The 25,613-nt window shown below is 37.6% G+C and overlaps 1 protein-coding gene across 1 annotated transcript in view; it reads right to left on the bottom strand.

Moving 5' to 3' along the window:
- Nucleotides 1–25,613, bottom strand: part of ADAM9 (ADAM metallopeptidase domain 9) — a 91,811-nt gene that overhangs the window by 60,909 nt on the left and 5,289 nt on the right. The window contains exons 2-9 of the mRNA XM_084879736.1: nucleotides 19,378–19,475; nucleotides 18,657–18,715; nucleotides 14,968–15,046; nucleotides 7,751–7,827; nucleotides 6,491–6,686; nucleotides 4,374–4,439; nucleotides 2,369–2,440; nucleotides 1,361–1,530 (exon numbers count right to left, since the gene is read on the bottom strand). Coding sequence (XP_084735862.1) covers nucleotides 1,361–1,530; nucleotides 2,369–2,440; nucleotides 4,374–4,439; nucleotides 6,491–6,686; nucleotides 7,751–7,827; nucleotides 14,968–15,046; nucleotides 18,657–18,715; nucleotides 19,378–19,475 — 817 coding nt within the window. The remainder of the gene's footprint in view (nucleotides 1–1,360; nucleotides 1,531–2,368; nucleotides 2,441–4,373; nucleotides 4,440–6,490; nucleotides 6,687–7,750; nucleotides 7,828–14,967; nucleotides 15,047–18,656; nucleotides 18,716–19,377; nucleotides 19,476–25,613) is intronic.

Below are 25,613 nucleotides of genomic sequence, written 5' to 3'. Positions count from 1 at the left end.
TTGCCTTCTACAGGTCCCCTACTGGGGATCGAGCCCGCAACCCGGGTATGTGCCCTTGACCAGAATCGAATCCGGACCCTTCAGTCTGCAGTCCAATGCTCTATCTGCTGCACCAAACTGGCTAGGGCAAGATAATTTTTTAAAAATCTGTTCTGAGACTATTAAATACATTTTCTCAGATGCAATATGAAACTATGTTAAGGAGCATAAGAGACTTGGTTGGAAAGTTGTAAGGAGGACATTCTGATAAAAGGGAAGTGTGTGGAATGCTGTCTGCCTTGTTTACCGAAATTCCAACTGAGGGGCGTGCTGAAGGTGGTGCTTCTACTTATTCCTTGACCTTTCCAAACAAGCCTGTGCATATGCAGACCCCTGGTGTTTACTGGAATCCTTATGCTGAATCCCTGGAACCCCTTGCCTAGAGGACAATATAAACATGTGTCCTCCCAAGATTACTCACCCTATTGATTGTATCTAAAGATAAAAATTCCAATAAAAGCCTAAGGAGGCAGGCAATAGAGGCTGCTCTGGCTACTAAAGCCAGGGGCCCCTTAGCCCTCTCTTTGCACAATCAAACTGTGTTTGAGTAATATGTCCATCCATCATTCAGGGGCTGCTGGTCAGCCCCAGCAAGACTAGAATACATGCCATACCAAAAGGAGAGAGGAACTAAACCCAAGAAAGAGGAAAGACATGGATTAAGGTGACAGGAAACTGTATACAGAAGAGAGATATTATTATACTATCACTTGGTCCTATTGTATGAAATTAAGTTTTCCTTATTTAAATAAATGATCAAAAACCTTAAGAAAATACAACCTTAATAAAAGAAAACAAACAAAAATTATTATTCTGACCATCTCATTAATAGAACTTTTTAAAAATCACTTACAAACCTAACCCTGGCCAGTGTGGCTCAGGTGGCTAGAGCATCATCTCCTAAACCAAAAGGTTGCAGGTTTAGTTCCAGTTTGGGGCACATATGTAAGGCAACCAATCAATGTTTTCTCTCACATTGATGTTTCTTTCTCTCTTTGCTCCTTTCCTCTCCTCTCGTCTCCTCTCTTCTCCTTTTCCCTCTAAAATCAATGAGCATTTCCTCAGATGACGATTTAAAAAGAAAAAATCACTTACAGCCAAAACCTGTTTGGCTCAGTGGATAGAGCATCAGCCTAAGGACTGAAAGGTCCTGGGTTCGATTCTGGTCAAGGGCATGTACATTCGTTGTGGGCACATCCCCAGTAGGGGGTGCGCAAGAGGCAGCTGATCGATGATTCTCTCTCATTGATGTTTCTAACTCTCTATCCCTCTCTCTTCCTGTCTGTAAAAACTCAATAAAATATTTTTTTAAATCACTTACAGAATTAGCTGTGCACTGTCATGTCTCCGACGTGTTATAAGAAACTTTTCCCGCCATTGTACAAAGTTTCCCAACACATCACCAGCACCACCAATTGTGCTGATCAGGTTTCCATTTGTCCAAATCTCCAGTCCAACTAGCACAACTCGAATATTTAGCATAATATACATCTAGGAAGAAAACATAAATAAAAGTATAAAAATATATTAAATAGTATCTTTTAGCTTACAACGAAGTAACATACTACTTAAATTAAAAACAGAACTCCTCACCCAGGCCAGGCGGCTCAGTTGGTTGGAGCATCGCTCCATGCACCAGAAAGTGCTGAGTTCAATTCCCAGGAAGAGAACATACCTAGATTTCAGGTTTGATCCCTGTCGGGACACATACAGGAGGCAACCGAGTGATATTTCTCTCTCACATCAATGTTTTTCCCTTCTAAAAAAATATTCCCTTCAATATAATGAGATTATACCCTCTCAAGGGTCTCAGTTTCCTTGTCTATAAAATAAAAATAAGTTCAAAATCCTTTTTATTTTCCATTCCAAAATCCTTCATACTCTGGAAATTTTAAGTTTTGGATAAATTAATTCCAAAACTTCCACTAAACTAATGCAAACCTATTTATAGTCCACATTTATCTCAATTAATGGGAACATTCACACATTTCACTATAGAAACACCAATGCATTTGATTTACATTATGCTACCCCAAGATCCTGTGGGAAGTGTTATATAATACACTAGAGGCCTGGTGCATGAAATTCTGCATGGGTGGGGTTGCTAGGCCTGGCTGGCAATCAGGACTGATCAGGTTCCCCATCTCCCCGCTTCCTCCTTCCCTTACCACCTGCACTCTGCCACTGCATGGTTCCCTGCCTCCCCACCTCCCCTACTCCTCCTTCCCTTGCCACCCACAGATCACAATAACACAATTATTCAATTCTGTTCTGGGACTGTGAAAGGATTATGATAGCATAATTCCAATTGATTGAAAATGCAACTTACACTATCCAAGTAGTTTGCTAAACGAATCATCTCTTCTCTCACTGCAGTCTGATTTCTTCCCATCATGTCATACTGAAAAGCAAAAGAGGAAAATAATTATCACCAAAGTAATTGCAGAAAAAAATTCTATAATCTTTTACAATGTAGATAAAAATCCAAATATTCCAGCATTTCAATTTAATAAATCTAAAAGATACATTTCAGTGATAAATAGAAATAAGAGGAAACAGGTACAATGTAAAATGAATAATGAAAACACTGAAGTCTTCATTTTCTCTATATTAGTACAACTTTAAAATGAATTTTCTTCTCAATATTTTTAGTCATTTTAATGAAAAAATATTTTCAAGCACTTCACAAAAGTAGAATTTGAAAATAATCAAAATAAATAAAGGAATAAAAACATTCTAAAGAATTTTCTGACTCCTTAAGCTAAAGACATTACCAATAAACCATTTCTAAACTAAATTAATGAGAGGTTAACCAATGTTCACAAGTTGAAACATTATTTGTAAATAAAATACAATAGATTAAATATCGCCCAGATCACGGTTCAATTCCCAATCTGGGCATATGCCAAGGTTGCAGGCTCAGTCCCCAGAGAGGGGCATGCAGGAGGCAGCTAATCAATGATTCTTTCTCATCATTGATGTTTCTATCTCTCCCTCTTCCTTCCCCTCTCTGAAATCAATAAAAGCATCATTTTAAATAAATAAATAAATCTAAATATTTTACCATTATTTTCATACAACCAACTTAATAAATAATGGGGGAAATTTTTAAGAATGTATGCTTTTTGCTGTATGATAAAGGCATTAATATCAGAATATATCAGATCTTAACAGTTAGATACTTTATCATGATTCTCCTAAAATAAGGAAAATAAATTTGAATATATTTGACAAAGTTTGATTAAAATTTAATCATTTTTATTTTGAACCATTATCTACCAGTATATAATATATTTAAAGAAAGTAATAAAGAAAATCATCTCATATCTTTACTTTGGTCACTGATCCAAACATTCTAGAGAAACATTTTACCCATTAGTTGAGACAACGTTCCTGCTTGTTCATAGTCCCTATCCTTTTTCCTTCTACCACTTGAGGGTAATGAACTTATAATGAGCTAATCTGAATATGTGTCTGTCTCTTAATAAATATGGCTGCTCTCCCAAACTATACACAATAATGGATTTTTAAAGCCATGCAACTTTTGAAACTATCTCTGTAGCTTACAAAAAAGCAATTGCCAATCATATAAAGTTTCTACAAACATCTTTTCCACACAAACAACAACGCTGGCAGCAAAAGTCAGACAAAATATTTCAAATAACCTATGTTAAATTATATGACAGCTATATCTAAATATGAAAATCCTATAAATGCTGGAATAGATCCAGTAGTTTTCTTAGTTAAGCACAATTCTTTCTTTGTATGAATACGGAAAATCCCTGGTATTATCCTGAACAGTAAAGAAAATAATAAAAGCTTAGATGAGCCATGCTCCTCTATTCCTTTCTAACACATGCCAGGAACTGGAAATTTCTACCTCTTAAAATAACGTCTAGGATAGCTGAAATTCTAGACTGCAAAGCAAATTTATTAGGCAACAAAGCAATAACTAATTAACTGCTTACAGTCCTTTGCAGCGGTCGCCAACCAGTGGTCCGAAAGGTTGGCAACTGCTGTAAGTCATCTGAGAAGGTCTCAAGACTCTGACAAGCAGTACAGTTTTATTTAAGAAATTCAGTATGAGCAAATCACCCAAAGAACAAGGAAAAAAATCACTAGCAGAAAATGAAGTCAGAGGTAGTCCTATTTGCTATTGTATATTCAGCTTCTGGTAGTATTATGAATATTTAGTATCTTAAAGGGGAAAAGTCATTTTTTATTACATTTCAGAAAAATCAATACAAATATATTATATTGTGTATTTCTTTCATGTGATGCTCACTTCTCATCTGCTTTTCCTGAAAAAGAAGAAAAACTGTCACCAATCCTACCCTTTCCTTGTCTACAACAATGAACAGCTCCACATAGCGGGTTTGTGGCAGCACAGCTCTTCTTCTCTGTCAAAAACACAAAACATCGTAAAGGTAAAAAATAAGTTATAAAGCTTGATGATTTCATAGGTATTGATCCTTCCCTAATCTCTGGTCAATTATTTCATGTCTGCTCAAAACATCATATAATTATTTTACATAACACATCCAAAAAAAAAACAACAACAACAACAAATAACATGTGTGGGTTGTTTTTGTTTTTTTTAATGACATCTGCTACCTTTACTGGATCTAAGAAGAATTCTATTTAAAGGTAATGTAAGTTACATATGTTTACAAAGAAGAATTATTGATTTTCTAACACCAAAATTACACACACACACACACATACACATACACATACACTTTAATGAGAAATCCCATTACTATGTTGAGAATAAAAGAATATCCAGTGCAAAAGTGAGTAGCCTTTTAAAAGTTGCCACTTTTTTAAAAAATGGCTTTTTATAAGTTTGCATAAATGCATGTAAAGAATAGAATAAGCTGAAATTTTATTTTCCAATGGTCAAAGTTTAAAAGAATAGTACAGTAGTCAGAGGTGATGAAAATAATGTCATAAATTAGTATAAGTTCATGAAAATATACTAGAAGAAGCACATGCTTCTTCCATCATAGCAGCATCATTTCATAGATAAAGAACATCATTTCATAGATATTCCTAAAAACATTTCAACCTAAGAGACCCTTGTCAAGAGGAAGCCAGGGTATCCTAATGAAGACTCAAAACAGGGATAAAAGAGCCCCTGAAGTCATCTGAAATAATTAAGGTTCTACAGCCCAACCTCTCTGTTTCTCCAACCTAGAGCTCAAGAATCACCATTCTAGTTTGTGTCAAAGATATCCAAACAAAAAATTCCACTGCTCTCTGAAAGACAGTGTAATGGATTACTATGCAGCACTGATAAAAAGGAATACAATTACTGTTTAAGATTTAAGTCCAAGTTCCTAAAACTTACAGGAGCTCTACTGTATTCAATTTGGAGGCAGAACTGCATATTGCTCATATTGTTATCCCCTAGTAACTGTCATAATGTCTGGCACATAGTTGGCAAAATTCAGCAATAATAAGAATTTGTTTAATGCATCAATACGTGATATTTTAAAACTTTAGTCTGTGTCCATTGATAGCCAAATGGATAAAGATATGGGATATTACTCGGCCGCATTGTATGTATATACATAAAATGGAATATTACTGGGCCATGAAAAGAATGAAATCTTGCCATTTGCTATGTATATACATACAATAGAATATTACTCAGCCATGAAAAGAAAGAAATCTTGCCATTTGCTACAACATGAATGGACCTAGAAGGCATTATGCTAAATAAAATAAGTCAAAGACAAACACTATATGATTTCATTTAGTTGTGGAATCTAAAAATCAAAAAATATGAACAAACAATATGGAAACCAAATCATAGACACAGACAACAAATTGATAATTGCCAAATGAGGGGGTAGGGGAAGAATGGGTGAAAAAAGTCAAAGGGATTAAGAAGTACAAATTGCCCGGCCAGCGAAGTTCAGTGGTTGAGCATTGACCTATGAACCAGGAGGTCACAGTTTGATTCCCCATCAGGGCATATTACCAGGGTTTCAGGTTCAATCCTCAGTAGAGATGTGCAGGAGGCACCTGATCAATGATTCTCTCTCATCATTGATGTTTCTATCTCTCTCTTTCCCTCTCCCTTCCTCTCTGAAATCAATTAAAATATATTTTTTAAAATAAGTACAAATTGCCAGTTATAAAAAATACAGCATAGAGAATATATGAATAATATTATAATAACTATGTATGGTGTTAGATGGGGATTAGGCTTATCAGGGTGATCACTTTGTAAGGCATAAAAATGTCTAATCGCTATGTTGAACACCTGAAACTAATATAGTATTATATGTCAACTATAATTGAAAATTTTAAAAAACTTAAAAAAAAATTTTTTCAAAGCAATTATGCTTCATTTTTTATACAAAAATAACTTTTTGTATTAAGCTGCAAAACAAAACAAAAATAACTTTAGTCTGAGCCATGAAGAAATATATTATTTCCTTACTCGAAGCAGCTGAGTGATGCTGGGAGGCTCTTCCTCTTCATCCTGGGCTGTTTCTGCTTCTATATCCTTGTTGGAAACGCCACATTTCAGAGGCTCTTTGCGGATATCATCCATTCGATAAAAGATGTGCTCAAAATGAGAGCTGTTTTGCAGGGGTTCAATCCCATAACTCACGTTCTCTATATGCAGCAATCCTCTAAGTGTTGTGTTACACACACACACACAATTTTTAAGAATGAAGAAAAAAATACACAGGAAAGAAATCAGAAAACCTGAATTCAAGTCCTAGTTCTTAACATGTGTCAGAAAGAGTAGCATGGTATAAAGAGAACTATAAGTCTTTAGAGTCAAGCTGGCCTACATTTAAAGCTAAAGGCTGTGATTTATTAGCATCACTTCCCAAAAGTTAACCTTGCAGCATGATTATTGTATAATGGAAGGCAATAAGGACAGTGGCTAAAAGTGTGCAGTCTGGAGCCAGAGAAACAGAGTTTGAATGCCAAATGTTTCCTACTAGCTGTGGGACTCCTGCAAGTTATTTAGCCTCCTCCTTTCTTTACATTCTACAGAGGGTTGTCCTGAAAACTAAATTATTTAATAAGTGCAAAATACTGAGAACATTGCCTGGCACTGTAACAGTATACAGTACCGGTAACTTCTGTATAAAGAATACAGTAACTTCTACAAGGGTTATTACTTAAATGGCAATAATCATAGCCATCTTACATAGTTGGTTTGAAAAGAAAAAGTAGTATTTATTAGTTCAATCATGCAACCAACCAACCAACCAACTAGTGGTGTACTGCCAGACCCTCAATAAATGTAATTTTAATGTTATTATCATTTCACTTGACATGTGATACAATTTCTCCAAACCTCAGTTTGCTCACCTAAACATGGAAGTAAGGAGCCCCTTTTCACAGTCATTATCAGACTTAAGCAAAAAAAAAAAAATGTAAGTAAAAATTTTATAAACATAAAGTGCTACGTAAATTTAAGCATAGCATTTTATTTTAAGTGGCAAAAATTATTTAGTAGTCTCAAAAATGAGATATTTCTCTTTAAATATCAAAATCCATCAACTGTAATATTTCCCTAAATAAACATGCCAAGAACGATATCTGAAACATAGCCCTAAAGACCTTTGACAACATTAAAATAAAACCTAATTTTGTTAAGTCCCCCAAAATTTGAAAAGAGAGATAGGTGTACAGGGTAAGAAATAGAGAGGAAAAAGAATTAATAAATAAAATTCCTTACCTGAGTCCAAAACAGTCACTAAGAGCAATGGATGAATCATAAACTCCTTCCACATAGCCCCGATAATGACAATGGTCCTAAATGATAAACACTGTATTATCTTCAAATACTGTTATTTGTGAAAAATCATAATAGAAATTACAGAACAAAATTATTTAAGGTCAGTAAACTAAAAATTGTATTTATATTATTGACATCTCATAATATCACATGGTATTCTTTAGACTATTTCAGATTATCTACTACCATCCTTCCTGTATACATATGTAGGGTGGTAGCAGAATTCTAAAGAAACTAAATATAAATAGCTCTAACCCAATAACCGGTAAACCTAGAAGCAGAAAAAGACAGTATGTCGTTTTTAACATCTTAACATTTTACATCAGTCAATCCAAGAAGCAATAGCAGCTAATTGACATCTAATACAGAAAAGGACCTTGTGGCAGGTTAATTATGTCAATGGAGGGGGAGGAAAAAAGAGAGAAAAAAAAAAAAAGGAAAAGAAAAGCTCAGTATGGCCGAAACCGGTTTGGCAGTGGATAGAGCATCGGTCTGCGGACTGAAAGGTCCCAGGTTCAATTCCGGTCAAGGACATGTACGTTGGTTGCAGGCACATCCCCAATGGAGAGTGTGCAGTTGATGTATCTCTCTCATCCTTGTTTCTAACTCTCTATCCTCTCCCTTCCTCCCTGTGAAAAATCAATAAAATATATTAAAAAAAAAAAAAAAAAAAAAAAAAAGCTCAGTATGTAGCAAAAAGAAGAGATTTTGATCAAATTATTTGTTTCTTCCTGTAGATATATTGATTATATTTTTAGTTATACATTCATCCATCTTTAAAAACTAAAGACCCTTTATCATTAATTTTGAGCAAGAAGTTGACCAGTGAAAATATAAGCATATTACTTTTGATATTAGATTTTTAGTACACGCATAAAACAATCACAAAGCATTTAAAAAAAAAAAAAAAAAGCCAAAGGTGTGGGTAAGGAGACCTAGCCCTACAGGACATTGAGACATATCACAAAGCCTTAATAATTAAAACAGCATGCTACTGGTGGTGCATTAATTGAGAGACCAACCAGTAGAACAGAATATAAAATCTCAAAATAGTTCAAAGTACATATACAACTTTTATGATAAAAGTGGCATCTCACTGTGGCAGATGTACTTTTAATAAATGTACTTTATAATGGTTAGACCTTTATAAATGATAAAATTAGATTCATGCCTCACAGCATATATAAGAGTAAACTCCAAACAGATCAAGAATCCCAATGTAATAAATGAAACCATACAAGAACTAAATGAACACATAGGTGAATTCCTCTTTAACCTGGGTGTAGAGAAAGGGTTTCTAGCTATCACTTAAAACCTACATGCAATAAAAGACTGATCATTTTTATTACATAGAAAAGTTTTTTAATATTCTACATGGAAAGAAACATCAAAAAACAAGGTCAAAAGGTAATTCACAGACTGAGAGAAAATATATCAGAGATAAAGAGTTAATATCCTTAACTTATTATAAAGTACTCTTAAACAATGAAGGGGAAAGATTAAAAACCCAATAAAAGGGGGTTGTCGGGGAGAGGTTAATAGGAGGAAAAGGAGACTTATGTAATACTTTAAACAATAAAAATTTTAAATTAAAAAAACAAAAGTAAAAACCTGACCAAAGATATGAACAGATAATTGGTAAAGGAGGATATAAAAATGCCCTTACATATACGAAAGACTTTTCAGTCTCACTAATGATAAAGGAAGAGTTCATGAGTCTGTGCTGATATAAGGGAAAATTCTTTCTTACAGTATAAAGCATTGATGAATATAGAAGCACTGATGAAATTAGGAAATCACAACTTTAACAACTATTATTATAACAACTGATTCAGGCAAATACTAAACTAAAACTAGTGGGTAAAATTTTGAGAAGTAACAGGAAATCTGTATAGTCTCAAAATATCAACCCTAATATTAATTAAAGAGATACAAACTAACTTTACAGAGGAGAAACATGGCAGAAAACTCCTTAACCAAATGATAAATGTTAACACTGTCAATAATTGGGCTACTAGCAGCATATGCTTACTGATTTGATACACTGAGAACCACTCAGAATCTATTCAGTGGTATTCCTGCCAGTAGTACATAACCTGAATCTAATCATGAGTTAACATCAAACAAAGTCAATTGGCAGGACATTCTACAAAAAGTCAGACTACAAATGTTGGACAAGGAGAGATAAGTATTTCCAGATTAAAGGAAACTAAAGAAACATGACTACTGAATGAAGCACATGAACTTGTATTTTCTTTCATTTTTGTATAGCTGTTGATATGAACAAGACTGACTCTATCTTTGTGACCTTGACTTCTTGTTTAAGTTTTTCATGCTGTGAACTCGGATTAACCTCACTAGTTTCAGCCAGTATACCAAAGCCTTATAGTTAATTATTATTTGTGTTCTTTAAAACTTTACTATATAACCATAGAAATCCTTGGGCCAGAATGGCATGGCAACAAAGATAAATATCAAACTAGGTGCTGGCATCAATTGTAAGCAAACATCCATTATAAGCCCATCAAGAAGTATGGTTTCTGGCACATACTGCATTCTTTGTCTCTTTGTCTCATCAATCATTAGTACTTTAACTATACCATTTAAAAATTTACTGTAAACTTTTCCCTTTTCTGGTAAGGGAAACTAGCTGCACAGACTGTGGGTTATCTTCCTTTCTATCCTATCCCTGTAAGTAACTTATTCTAGAATAATTTCAGTTATATTATGGAGTTGCCTGCCTCAATTTTCGGTCTCAAAATACTTTTTTGTTTTGGTGGCCCCTATACCTTCACTCCACCATCAGACAGCAATAAAGAACATTATTGGGATAGTAGACAAAAAGAAAGAAAGAAAGAAAGAAAGAAAGAAAGGAAGGAAGGAAGGAAGGAAGGAAGGAAGGAAGGAAGGAAGGAAGGAAGGAAGGAAGGAAGGAAGGAAGGAAGGAAGAAAGAAAGAAAGAAAGAAAGAAAGAAAGAAAGAAAGAAAATTAGATTGCTTCTATTGTACTATAGTTACAAAAAAAAAAAAAAAAACTTTGCTTTTAGGAAATTTACATTGAGGAAATTTAAGGATAAAAATACACCATGTCTGAAGCTATCTTAAAAGGTTCAGGAAAGCCTGGCTGGTGTGACTCAGTGGTTGAATGATAAAGACACATTAACCAGGAAGTTATGATTTGATTCCCTGTCAGGGCACATGCCCAGGTTACAGGCTCGATCCCCACCCAATAGGGGGTGTGCAGGAGGCAGCCAATTAATGATTATCATCATTGATGTTTCTATCTCTCCCTCTTTCTTCCTCTCTCTGAAATCAATAAAAATATTTTTAAAACGTTTAAAATAAAGAAGAAAGAGATTATCAAACAAATGTAGTAAAAAGTTAACATTTCAAGAATTCTGGTGAAGGTATGCGTGAATGTTTTATATTACTCAGGCAAATTCTCCTGTAAGTCTGAAACTGAGAAACAAAATTTTAAGTAGTTACACACTAAACAGCACTGTACAACTTATTCTTGTGTGGGACAATTTACAACTACTAATGTTTTTCTTCTTAGTGTTCTGTAGTTATAGTTGTGATATTGCCTCCTTCTCACTAGAGGAAGAAAATAGCTTTTTTTTTTTATTACAGATGAGGTAACATTTATAAGATACTAATACAGTAACTTGATAGCACTCAGAAATTAAATATTTTTAGTTTCAACTACAATAATAGAAGCTCTCTTATTCAGCACTTGGTCATTAAATCTACCAACTTAATGGTATTTTTTTTAATAACTTGCTTTTATTAAATCTTTTCAAAGCGCCTAATTTACTTTTTAATAAAAACAACAAACCATATTTTATAAGTGTAAAAAACATCTAATTAAATTTCAAAATTGCTCTACCCAGCAAACCTATCATTCAGAATTGAAGGTCAGATAAAGAGCTTCACAGACAAGAAAAAACTGAAGGAGTTCATCAACACCAAACCAATATTATATGAAATGCTTAAGGGTATTCTCTAAGAAGAGGAAGAAAAGGGTAAAGATAAAAATTATGAACAACAAATTGACAACAAATACATATCTATCAATAAGTGAATCTAAAAATCAAGTCAATAAAAAATCTGATGAACAGAATAAACTGGTGAATGTAATTAGGTGAATAGAAAGGGAGTGGACTGACAATTATCAGGGGCAAGAGGGTATGAGAGGTGTGGGAAGAGATTGGACAAAAATCTTATACCTATGAAAGAGGACAATGGGGGTGGGAGGTAAGGACATGGGGTAAGGTGGGAACCAGGTGAAGGGGAGGTGTTGGGGGGAAAAAGAGGAACAACTGTAATAACTTGAATAATAAAGATTTATTCAAAAAATAAATAAATATAAATAAAAGGCTTTCCTAATGCATTTGCAAGGGACTCTAAAGTTCTAAGATATAATAATTTGGAGTTTTATTTCACACAGCAATCCATATAAACTGGTTATTAAAACTTTGTTTCTTTGTGAAAAATTGCCTTGTGGAAGACATGATGATGAAAACCACATAAAAAGCTTTACAAATTACTTTAATATTAAATAACAGAATCATAAAGGAAAGCATTTAAATTTCTCAGTGTAAATTAATTGCATTTTATGGACAAAAGTATATATCATTATGATATTTGCCAATCTAGCCATATGTAAAAAAAAAAAAAAAGTACTAAAGTATTAATTGGTGTCTGAAATCTGTCACACTTTCATCTGTCTAAACAATCTATATATATAAAAGCTTAAGTGACCATTAAGATTAGTCGCTATGATGTGCACTGACCACCAGGGGGCAGATGCTCAATGCAGGAGCTTCCCCCTGGTGGTCAGTGCATTCCTGAAGCAGGAGCACTGTTCAGCCAAAAGCTGGGCTCACAGCTGGCAAGAGTAGCTGTGGCAGCAGGAGCTTCTCCTGCCTCCACAGTAGTGCTATGGAGCAGCAGCAGGCACAGCAGGGCCAGACTGAGCAGGAGCAGCATAGCACCCATGCCAGGATTCTTGTCTCAGCATTACAAAGAGGTGCAGCAATCTAGGGAAAGGAGCTGCATGTAGATTCAATAAAAAGTCCTAAGATTAAAGATAGTTTTGAAAGGCATTGGGAGTCAGAAGAGCTTCAGCTAAAGGAGCTAAAGACTATCCCTTGACACAGGATCCTAAGGCAAGGTGGAGATAATATACTTCAAAGGGTAGGGCTTCAAGGGTAGGGTTTACAGAAGCATTGTCAGATTAGGGACTAGCCTACATCAAATGTTTGGCCAACAGGAGGCAATAACCTGCAGATTAAGATACCCTGAGCTGTCTGGGTAGCAAGCAATCAGGTTTGGTGCAAGTGCTGTTTAGCCATTCCAACAGGTGATCACATTATGTGACTCAGCCCTTGTTGAGTCTAAGTTTCATCAACCTTTTGATTCAACTCTTGTAATTATGACATGCTGGAATTGGATCCTGGCATACCTGGGCTCCTGCTGCTCCCCGACCCCTGACGCTTCACTCACTACTACATCCCTTAAACTTAAAGGATGTCAGATTGCTGGTTTTGCCTGCGGGGATCCGGTGAAACTGGCAGTCTGACATCCCCTGGGGGGGTCCTGGATTGGGAGAGGGCACAGGCCAGGCTGAGGGAGCCCAGTGGTGCATGAATCCGTGCACCAAGCCTCTAGTATTCAATCACCAAGAAATAAATGAAAAACTCCATCTGTTTTAGTTTGTATTTTTTCAAACACCCAGGAAAGCACTTTAAGATAACATTGTTACATAAATTTCTAACTGAAATCTATTTTTAGCAGTTTTAAGTATATATACTTTCAATAATAACAGAGTAATATTTATTAAGTTAAAAAATGTCAAAAATGACTTGTTCTAAGAATCTCACAAATATTAACTCAGTAAAGCCTCCTAATAACAATTATGAAGTTGTAATTATTATTCCCATTTTTTAAGGTGAGGATACTGAGGCACAAAAATGTCAAAGTAACTTGACCAGCAAATAAATGGTAGAGCCAAGATTCGAATCCAAAGAAATCACTCTTAAAAAAAAAAAAAAAAAAAAAAAAAAAAAAGCCTTTTGAGATTACTAGTTTTGTCAAATGGCATAAATTATGTGGTCTTTGGCCTCATGACATAGCAATCTTTGGATGGATGATTGGATACATGAATGGATGGGTAGATGATTTCTAATCTGATTTATGCTATCATGTAAATTTAAGCTCCTCTACTAATTTGCTACTAAACAATGATAAACAGAACACTAAGATTTAAAAAAAAATCAGAAAACGATAGGGCTAAGTCAGCATCTCCTTTTTTAAAGCACTCATTAATTAAAAATAATTTAATTAATTAAAGACTAATTACTCTAAAATAAAGTGTTTGCCTTCTATTTATCTGAAGAGTGCTGCAAAAATGCATAACTAACAAAAAAAATTCAAGCTAGCAAAATGTTACAAAGCTCAGGGGGAAATAATACATGTTTAATGAGAACAAAGACTTGTGAAAACTATTGCAAAAGAAAAAAAATATACAATACCCAACTGCCAAAAAGCATTGTAAAACATGCTCCCCAAATAAAACTAGCAATGTTTATGCTCTACTTAAGTAACACATAAAACCAAATCAACATCTGCCAATTTTTTTTAAGTATTTCTCACCAGTTCTGTCCTTAGAAATACTCTGTTCTCTGATGTAAAAGGGATCACACCTCTTTAGGAAAGAATTGTTTCAGTGAAAAACTAAAACATATAACAGCAAATCAGTGTTTGTTCTTACTATTACTAGCAAATCAAACCAAAATTACTAATGGTTTAATAAAAGAGTAAGATGTGCTTGGAAATGGTAAATTTCAGAAGAAAAAAAAATATTTCAAACTATATCAAACTTTCCCCTTCCATAATCGGTAAGAATTATCATTAGTAGAAGGTTATTCTTCTGATTTTTAAAAACAAACACTTGACTATGAGTACCTGGAGAGCGGTAAGGTCCAATTTACTCTCGCTATATAAATGCACCCACTACCCCACCACTTTCAGGAAAGCATGTATTATAGTGTCAAGTTATGAGATGTATTATAACAGTCCTGATATTTAAACAGAAGTCCTTTTAAAATTATAACTGTTTGAAATTCTGCTACAGGATCAAGAATAAAATATATTACCTGTATATCAGGACGGTCAGAGATCAGAGCCCCTTCCTTGTTATAGGTATAAACTACAAAATCTTTGGGCAAAAGGTCCCTGGAAGAGGAATAAAACCATTTAAAATCATTTATGTATTTGCAACTAAGAACACAACTCATCCGACATTATTTATAGAAGAGATGATTTTTTATTTTTATTTAAAGGAGCTACCATAAAACTAAAATGGACTTGCATCTGAAACCATGTGCATCACTTCCTCATAGAGAATATTAAGCTGCAAGTTTGTTCTAATGGTCATAAAATGCTAATTAGAAAGTAATAATAATAATAACACAAATGTCCTTAAATTTTCTGATACATCTCACAAGAAAAGTGTAAATTAGTACATCTAGAAGGAAAATAAGTGCTTTTACTCTTTTCTGAAAGTCCTTTATAAACACTCATTTTCTTCACCTCCTAAGAAGCAAAATGTGTCTGTTGTTGGAAGAAACAAGTATTTCTGATTCCTGAAGCTTCCCTGCATGTGTTATAGTAATAGTAATAAGGATAAATACAATACTGAATAAGTATTAAAGTGTGGAATTGAAGTATGATATCTGAAAGTATGGAATGTAATTAAACAAACTGATAAGTACTCCTTGCGTGACCTGTATGTAGGAAATAGATAAAGTGATCTGCACCCCATATATAAGACCAGATAGCAAGGCTCCTGGGACCTGCTGATAAGACACACTGAAGACACATCTGAGCACTGAAGACACATAAAAAGAGTAAGCTCCACAGCAGATCAGAGATGTTCCTTCTGCTCCTCCACAGGGGGTTGCCCTCCACTTCCCCTGCCTGCACCAGTCAAAGCTCTGCCCGAACCCTGAGCAGCGGACTGTGAGCTGTCATGAGAGGCCTCAACTCAAGCCAAGCTGCAGCTGCAAAGTCCTCCGTGAACTGTGTGTGTGTGTGTGTGTGTGTGTGTGTGTGTGTGTGTGTGTCTGTCTGTCAGTGCTGATCCCCGGGTGGTCTGCCTAGGATTCTGGAACCCACCGGGACCCTGGTAAATAAACCGTGAGTGACTTGTGCATTGCATGTTTGTCTCCTGTGTAATTTATGCTTGGTGGAATTATTAAGTATCTAGGGTCATACGTGTCAGATTTCTGGCTGAGGCACCCTAGGTCACTTGTGCATACGTCCCTTATGGAATTATTGGGACAATTGGCGTAGTTGGCTGTATTCGGTAGTGTAAACCACATGTGGAAAGAGAGGGTTCTCTTTGCCAAAGAAAAATATTCAGAGATGCTTGATAAAGATGACAAGGCAGCCCTAACCGGCTTGGCTCAGTAGATGGGAGTGTCAGCCTGCAGAATGAAGGGTCCCAGGTTCGATTCCAGTCAAGGGCATGTACCTTGGTTGAGGGTACATCCCCAGTAGGGGGTGTGCAAGAGGCAGCTAATCTATGTTTTTCTCTCATTGATGTTTCTAACTCTCTATCCCTCTCCCTCTCTGAAAAAAAAAAGAAAAAAAAAGTCAATGAAATATATATTTTTTTAAATAAAGATGATAAGTCAGACTTGTATTTGGGAATACCATGATAGGGACCACTGACAGTGGGCAAGAAGGAATTTATGGCTAAGGAGCTGAATGAGGGTCAGTATAAAGAAAATTACTAAGAGAAAACATCAAAGGGTGAGGAAGGCTCTGGTTAACCTGGCCTAACAGATTCTTACTGTAGACTGAGCAGGTTGATCGGGTATCATGTGAGGTGGTGGAGGATAAGGAACCTGTTCAGACATTCAGTGTGATCAGTTAACAAGGGGAGATAGAAATTTTGCTAAAGCTGGATTTCATAAGAAAGGGTCTAGGAGAAAGTTCAGAAGCCTGACTAAAGTTTGGTCAAGCAAAGACTGTCATTTGCAACAGAACTGGAGTAGCTCTGTTATCAACCCCTTCTTATCTCCACCATTTAGGGGCCAGTCAGGAATGCAAAGTGCAAGCTAGTGGTTTATAAAGCACCATTCTAAACTCCCCTGGAGGCATCCAGGACCTGCTTATCTATGTTGTTTAGAAATGGTTTAACCTTACAGCCTGACTTGAAATATGTGACCAGAGTAGTATAAAAGATCCTACTTGACCCTTATTTTGTGAGAATTAAATAAATAATACACTTAAAAGTACCTGGACAAAAAATAAATAAATAAATAAAAAATAAAAAAATAAAAGTACCTGGACATAGTAAATGTCCAATAAATGTTAATGTCTATCAACTATAGTAGAAGGCTTCAGAAAGCTTCTCTGTCTGAAAATATCTGTGACTACCAAAAATTCTGTCAGGGAGACTCAGACCTTTTGACTCAGCCTCTTTTTCTAAGACAAAAAGTGTTACTCAAACTTGCAGATGCATATAAATCATCTGGAAAACTGGTTAAAACAGATTGCAATGGCACCTCCAAAAATTCTGATTCATTCTAATATTTGACCTCAGAATTTGCATTTCTTTTTTTTTTTCTTCATATATTTTATTGATTTTGTACAGAGAGGAAGGGAGAGAGATAGAGAGCCAGAAACATCGATGAGAGAGAGTCATCGATCAGCTGCCTCTTGCACACCCCCTACTGGGGATATGCCCGCAACCAAGGTACATGCCCTTGACCGGAATCGAACCCGGGACCCTTCAGTCCCCAAGCCGACGCTCTATCCATTGAGCCAAACCGGTCCCGGCAGAATTTGCATTTCTAACACACTCCCAGGGCTGCTGCTGGTTCCAAGACAACACTCCGAGCAGCTCTTCCTTAGACAGAAACACTTCACATCCCCACTCACAAGTTAGTACAAATGTGTGTACTAGGTGGCTTTTCCTGGGATCCCTCACTAAAGATATTGGAAGTTTTGCCAAATAGGAAAAGGAGAGGGGACAAGACAGGCCACAGGAAAGTGGATAGCTCAACACAGTAAGAAAGCTGGCATTTCAAAAGGCAGATGAAGAAGACAGATAATCAAAGTGGGATCGGGTAAAAACATGCCAAAATAAGGAGAAAAGGTTAAAATGGGGAGGTGAGAGAATACTGTTATGGACTGAATGTTTGTACTCCTACTTCCCAAAACTCCCAGTGTGGCTGTGTTTGGAGATGAGGCCAAACACTAGGAGGTAATATAGTAAAATGAGGTCATAAATATGAAGCCAACAGGATTAGTATCTTTATAAGAAGAAATACCAGAGAGCCTGCGCCTTCCCATACCCCCACCCCCACATACACACACACTAAGGAGAGGCCACGGAGCACACAGAGAGAAGTTGTCCATTTACAACCTTCATTGAGGGCCCCCACCAACCACCAACCCTGCTGGCACCTTGATCTTGGACTTCCAGTCCCAGAACTGTGGCAGATAAATGTTTGTGTTAAGTCTGTGGTATTTTGTTATGGCAGCTCAAGCAGACTGATACAACTACTAAAGACTTCTTTACTCCTACTCAGTTGTTCCTTGGTTTGATAACAACTAAAAAGTTCTCTTCTTACATACAACTTCCTCTTACTTTTGACTTTATTTTCCCTTATTCTAATGTCAATGGAAATATAAAATAGTACGATTTTTTTCAAACTTCTACTTTTATTATTCTGTTTTTATCAATCCACTAAACAACATCTAACAGAAAAGAAACCTATATACTATTTTTTTTTTTAAATTACTGAAAAGCCAAAACAAATAAATTTCTTACTTGTTCCTTTCCAAGTGAATAATATGCTCTTTTCCTTCAGCTTGAATGACATAAGATACCTAAAGGCACAAGAACAATAAAACACGATCTTATAAATTACTTTCAAAAATAGGTATTTATAAGACACTGGAAACTTCATCCTCAATGAAAATAATTGACTGAAATTATTTTACAGAAAAACCTTATACCTGCTCAAATAATAAAAAATCATCTGACCATACCTGCCTTCCTGATCACAAGCTACCTACGCAGTACTAATATGAAGATAAAACTTACTTTTGAGTAAACATTCCCAATATGAAATATATGCATTTAACATACTACTATTCTCTGGTGCCCATGAAAACACAATATGAGAAATATTTTACCTCTCACAAACTAAGAGAGAGGTAACTTATTATTATTTCAACAAGATTACTATAACCATCATCAGTCAGTTCAGGGTTAGAAATCTATGTAATCAACTTCCTATCCTGGTTCAAAAATGTATTTAACTATTTCATTTATTTAACTGTTACAAGTTGAACATTCTGTCTTTAAAAGAAATTACCAAGGATCAATATGTCCCTTTTACTAGAATAACATCCAATAAACATCAGTGCCATATGTATAGTTCTGTACTAATCTTTGGCCAATATTTACCCACTGCTGAAAATAACACTTTTGTCTTAAAATTCAACAACAATGTAAATACATACATATTTCTCAAGAGATAATTTACCTGTTTTGAATAGGGCCTACGGGCTTCTCTTCGTTCTCTAGTTAATCTCCAAGGAGTTATAATTTCATAAGAGGAGAGATGTGAGGTCTGTTGAAAGCCTACAGAATAGAAAGTAATAAGTTAATTACATGGTACTAAAATATAATAGAATTCAAACGCTGAATGTTCAAATCAGAAAACCCTTTGACATTTCCATATCAATATATATATATATTAAAGGCCCGGTGCACAAACTCGTGCACAGGTAGGGTCTCTTGGCCTGACCAGCAACTGAGGCCTATGGAGGGACCAGCTGGCCTAGGGGAGGGGCCGCAGTAGGTTGGCTGTGGTAGTGCACTAACCACAAGGGGGAAGCTCCTGCATTGAGCACCTGCCCCCTGGTGGTCAATGCGCATCATAGTGACTGGTCATCTGGTCATTCTGGTGGTTCAGTCATAACAGTCGCTTAGGCTTTCATATATATAATTAGTTGTACATGAAAATAGCAATATATTAGATACTAGAGGCCCAGTGCACAAATTCATGCACCAGTTGGGTCCCTTGGCCTAGCCTGCAGGATAGGGCTGAAAATGGCTCTCCAACATGCTCCAAGGGGTGCCGGGCTGTATGGGGTGACCAGGTTGGCAGGGGAGTTAGTGAAGGACAACCAAACAACTGAACAGCAGGCTGTATGAGGTGACCAGGCCGGCGGGGAGCGGAGGGAGGGGGGTAGTGAGGGGCGACCAGGCCAGCGGGAAGGGAGGAGTTGGGGGTGACTGCCCCCAGGGCAGCAGGGGGGCAGTTAGGGGCAACCAGGCCAGTGGGGGAAGGGGGAGAGGAAAGAGGGGACAGTGAGGGGTGACCAGGCCAGCAGGGTGGGGGGGGAGGGGAGTTGGAGGTGACCGGGCCGGTGGGGGGGAAGGGACAGTGAGGGGCAACCAGGCCAATCAGGAGGTGAGGGACGATCAAACAACTGAACAACAAGCAGGCTGTGTGGGGCAATCAGGTCAGCAGTGGGGGCAGTTGGCAGCAACCAGGCTGGAAGAGGAGGGCAGTGAGGGGCAACCAAGCCATCAGAGGAGGACAGTGAGGGGCAACCAGGCCAGCGGGGGCAAGGGGCAATGAGGGATGACAGGCCAGCAGGGAAGGCCTTGAGGAGCGACTAGGCCGGCAGGGGGGAAGTTTGGGGTGACCAGGTCAGCAGAGGGGGGGCAGTTAGGGGTAACCATGCAGGCAGGGGGGGCAATAAGGGGTGATCAGGCCAGAAGGCAGATGAGCAGTTAGTAGCCAGTGGTCCCAGATTGTGAGAGGGATGTCCAACTCCCAGTTTAAGATACAGTATAAATAGAAAAACATCCTCCGAGGGATCACGGGTTGGAGAGGGTTCATGCTGGGGTGAGACTCCCCGCCCTCCCCCCAAGCACAAATTTTGTGCCCCAGGCCTCTAGTCCTATATAATAAAAGCCTAATATGCTAAGTATTTGACCTTCTGTCCGACCATTCAACCAGTTACTATGACATACACTGGTCCGGGGAAGTCGCTCCAACTGGTAGATTAGCTTGAGGTCTGGCCAATCAGGACTGGGTGAGACAAACTGGACATGCCATGGAGTCCTCCTACAGTACCTCCCTGACCAGTCAACCTTTCACAGTCCCTCCCTGGATAGCTGGCCCAAATTTGCCCCAATTGGGACTAGGCGAGACAGTCCAGACACACCCTGGAGCCATCCGATGGTCCCTCCCTGGCCCTGATCATGCACTGGTGGGGATCCCTGGCCTGACTTGTGCCCTCTCACAATCCAGGACCCCTTGGGGGGATGTCTGAAAGCTGTTTTCAGCCTGATCCCCGCAGGCCAGGCCGAGGGACCACACCAGCGCACGAATCTTTATAATGCTAGAGGCCTGGTGCACAGATTCATGCACACTGAAAGGAAATCAATCAGAAGGTGGCTTGTGGGGCAGAATTGGGTGAGACAGGCCGGATACGCCCTGGAACCAACCTCCAACCCCCAGCCAGCTGCACCTGGAGTGGAGCCAGAGTTCAAAGAGCATCTGTGGAGAAAGTGGGGTCCCTCCGGCAGGTGGGGTTTCTTGGCCTGGCTTGCGGAGATCGGGCCAAAACAGGCAGTTTGACAGCCCCTAGTGGGGTCCCAGAGTGTAAGAAGACACTCTACAAAGTTGCTGTCGCTGGGCAGCTCCTGTGTTGAGGGCCTGCCCCTTGGTGGTCAGTGAGCATCATATCTACTGGCTGGTCTGCCAGTCGCTTAGCCTTTTATATATATATATTTTATATATATATAAATATATATATAGACTAGAGGCTAGTGCATGAAAATCCATGCACTGGGGGGGGGGGGGGGGGGGTGTCCCCTCAGCCCAGCGTGCTCCCTCTCACAGACCAGGAGCTCTCAGGGGCAGGAGGAGACCCAGTGATCAGGGCAAGGTGACACCCCATCACACCTCTGCTGCTGCCACTACTGGCAGCACAAGCCTCGGCCGGCTCTGGTTACCCAAGCCTCAGGCAGCCCTGGATGGCTGGGCAGCTGCCATCTGAGGCTTGCCTGTGCCTCGAGCTCACCCTGGGTGGCTGGGCAGCTGCCATCCAAGACTTGCCTGCACCTTGGGCATCGGCTGGGCAGCTGACATCTGAGGCTTACCTGCCCCTCAGGTGTCAGCCCTGGGAGGCTGGGGGCCTAGAGCAAGTCTGGCCACACTGTGCGCCTGCTGCCCGCCCTGCCCCAGCAGCGGGGCTGAAGGACTGGGCACCATCTTTGTCATGGTGTGATGGCCAATTTGCATATTTTTTCCTTATTAGATAGAATAGTATATTATCCTAATTAAATGTGGCTGCAAGTCATTACATAAAAACACCAGAAATAGACTAAAATAAAATGCTCACAAAAACAATCACGGGCTAACCCAAGGCATATTGATGCCTTGTAATAATCAGGTTATGATAAAATATTCAGATGTTTTGAGTTTTCAATTAGGAACCATGTCAAAAGAAATTTATGGCCTTAAAAGATGCACTAGATAGAAATACATATCCTTAATGCTAAATTAACTGAGGTACAGGACTGTTTCTTCACCTAGAATAGATCTTTCAATGACCTTCAGTTTTTCAAATTCCTAAAATCACAAATTTTAATATCCTTAATAATTTCATTCTGGATCATGGTAATCTATCCAACTACAAAGACAGTCACTCAAGAAGTGAGTGGTGGCATGAATAAAATGTTTCCTGTGGGTTAGAAGCTTCGTGTGATAAAAAGTAAATCATCCTGTACATTTGCAACCTCCTGTGATTCCATAATTATTTTGGGCCACAGCTGAAACTAACCCTTCTATACAGATTGCTAGCAAAGAATAAAAGATGGGAGGGAGGAGGAACACAATTAATCATTTCTTTTAAAAGGCTTTCAAAGCACAGCACCCAAGGCTTGTTGTCCAAAAGACCTCAGAGGAGCATCTTGGAGATCGCAGTAGAGGTCACAGTGCAGGGGAGCTGTTAGTACGTTGGAAGACCCCAGGTTGGCATCCCTGGGAGGAAGAGCATGAGGAGAGAGCTGAAGGCCCTGTCGGGGTATTGGAGGATCAGACTGTGGTAACCTATCACTATGGGAGACAAGAAAGAAGAGAGCTAGCCCAGCCAATGTGGCTCAGTGGTTGAACATCGACCTATGAACCAGGAGGTCACAGTTCAATTCTGGTCAGGGTACATGCCTCAGTGTGGGCCGATCCCCCGTGGGGAGGAGGGGTGTGTGCATGAAGCAGTGGATCAATGATTCTCTCCCATCATGGATGATTCTATCTTTCCCTCTCCCTTCCTCTCTATAACCAATAAAAATAAAGTAACATTTAAAAAAAGTATTGTACCCAAAAATAACTTCTGTATGTAATAGCTATTACTATGATATCAACTTCTTGGTTTTAAAATCCAAGGATCCACTTTATGAGTGCCAAAAAGAGTTCCAAAATGTAAAAAATATACATGCTTGGGTTATAGAATTCAAAAGTAATATACATTAATTGTATGAAAATCCTCCTTCCTATATTTTTTCCAAATTTCTTTCTTATTTCTAGGTCTGGGTGTAGTTGTGTTGCTTTTTGCTTTGTTTTGTTTTTCTTTCCTTTTTTTTCCTGTTCATATCTTGCATGTATTTTTCAATTCCCTTTTTATTTTTTAAACTCCAAATAGTAGCACCTTCTCATGGGAACAAAAAATAACATGTTTCACATGTTACTATAAAGGAAGTGCATCAACACTATTTATATAAAGCTTTAACCTCAACACTACTAACATTTTGGGCCAGAAACTTCTTTGAGGGGAGCGGGGCCTGTCCTGTGCAATGCAGGATGTTAAGTAGCATCCCTGGCCTCTGCCCGCTAAAACCAGAAGCACCACCAGTGCGACAACTAAAGATATCTCCCAGAGGCCTTCCGGAAGATACAGTTCACAATGACATAAAAATATTAACACAGTCGACTCCACAGAGAATATAAACTGTTGTTTTAGAATCTGACAAAATAAACATAGTGTCTAAAATTACACCACTAGAAAACATGGACTGAAGATAAAAATAAGAAGCTGAAACATGAATATTAAAGTGTCTCAAACTTAGCAAAAGAAAGGGAAAAGTGTTCATTTCACTCCTTTCTTCCTCTAACTCAGAGATTTTCAACCTTTGTCATCTCATGGCACACATAAACTACTAAAATTCTGCAAAACAAAAAAATATATTTTTTTGGACGATCTGACAAAAAAAAAAAAGAGGTATAATTTGTTATTCATTCACACCAGACAACGATTATATTGGCTGTTGCCATTTTTTTAAATTTGAGAATCTAAGGGAAAAGAGGTCAGTGCCCTGACTAGTCAGGTATTGCATTTTTTAAAAAGTCTTGCAGTAAACCAGTGTGCTGTGGCACACCAATTAAAAAACATTGCTCTATCACTGTAGATTGTTTTTTTATATACTGTGCTTTGGAGGATGTCCAAGTATGTATTCCATAATAGTAGCTGTAGTAGAGGGAGATAAGTTAAAAGAATTCCACCTAATTACAAAGGAAATTAATGTGAAGTTTAAGTCATGGGCTTTTATCCTTTCCTTCCTATTATATAAACAAAGAGCCACCTTTAAGTACTTTTATTACTGTAGAAAATAAACTGGGGTTCCCATATAGGATGAAAAAGTAATTCTGCTGTCCAAATTAGTTCTTGAAAAGAATTTGTTGTAATTAGATACATAAAGCACTGTTGTAGCCACATATTTTCATACAAGGTGAATGGAATGGAAATATAAATATACAACATATGGTATCAATAACTATCTTCAAACATAATTAGAATTTCCACAGCTATGCTTACATTTCTTGAGTGTTACAATTTTTTTAATTTTTTTTTTTTTTTACATTTACACGTCTCTACATTTAAAAAGAAACAGGGCATTTGCTGTTGTTTGTAAGTGCCCCTTTTGGAAAAATGCCAGCCATTTATAGCATTTAATGCCCTAAAGAATTTAAGGTCCTCTAGCAAGGAATTTAAGTTCTTGAGACAAAGGACAGTATCATACTCATTATGTGCTTCCTGCACTGTACAGTAGGTATTTAATAATGTGTGTTGAGTAAACAACCTCTTCTTATCCTTACTGCTATACACATACAGATCTCATAATTGTCATGATCATGAACAACCCACAGTAACTTTTATTTTTTTATGATTGGCATCTTTTAAAGCAATCTTCCAAAGATCTGCATGGCCCACACATTTGACATTTTAATTGCAATGCTATCTTTCATTGTACTGCTATGCCACAGAATACTTAACCACTCCTCTAAAGCAGCTGGGATCACAGCAGCTATTCACAGCAGGATTCTGATGTGTCAATAATGCTAATCTCTAGGGGTCTACCGCATGAGGGTTCTAAGGGGGCCCTCCTAATATGAGTTCAACCTAGAAACATCTCACTGAAAGAAAATGTGTCAAAGGGGAAAAGGCATTTCTTACATATAGGAATGGGTTTTATCCTACAGAATGACAAATGTTTGGCAGTGGCATCATCTTGCCTATCTATATAAGTTGAAATACTTTGTCTTATGTTAAGCTAAATAAAAACAAATACATAAACAACTGCGTATTTTAAAACTGACCAAATTAAGTGAACTCAGGTTCCTTAATTTATTCTTAAAAGATGTCTTTCAAGAAGTATTCTATACCTGGTCATGTTGGAAAAATAAGTTTACTAAAATAACACAGA

This window comes from Pipistrellus hanaki (genome assembly GCF_964339955.1).
Source record: "Pipistrellus hanaki genome assembly, chromosome: 3".
NCBI lineage: Eukaryota > Metazoa > Chordata > Mammalia > Chiroptera > Vespertilionidae > Pipistrellus > Pipistrellus hanaki.
The sequence above is the reverse complement of the archived record's forward strand: the minus strand, read 5'-3'. Positions and strand labels throughout refer to the sequence as shown.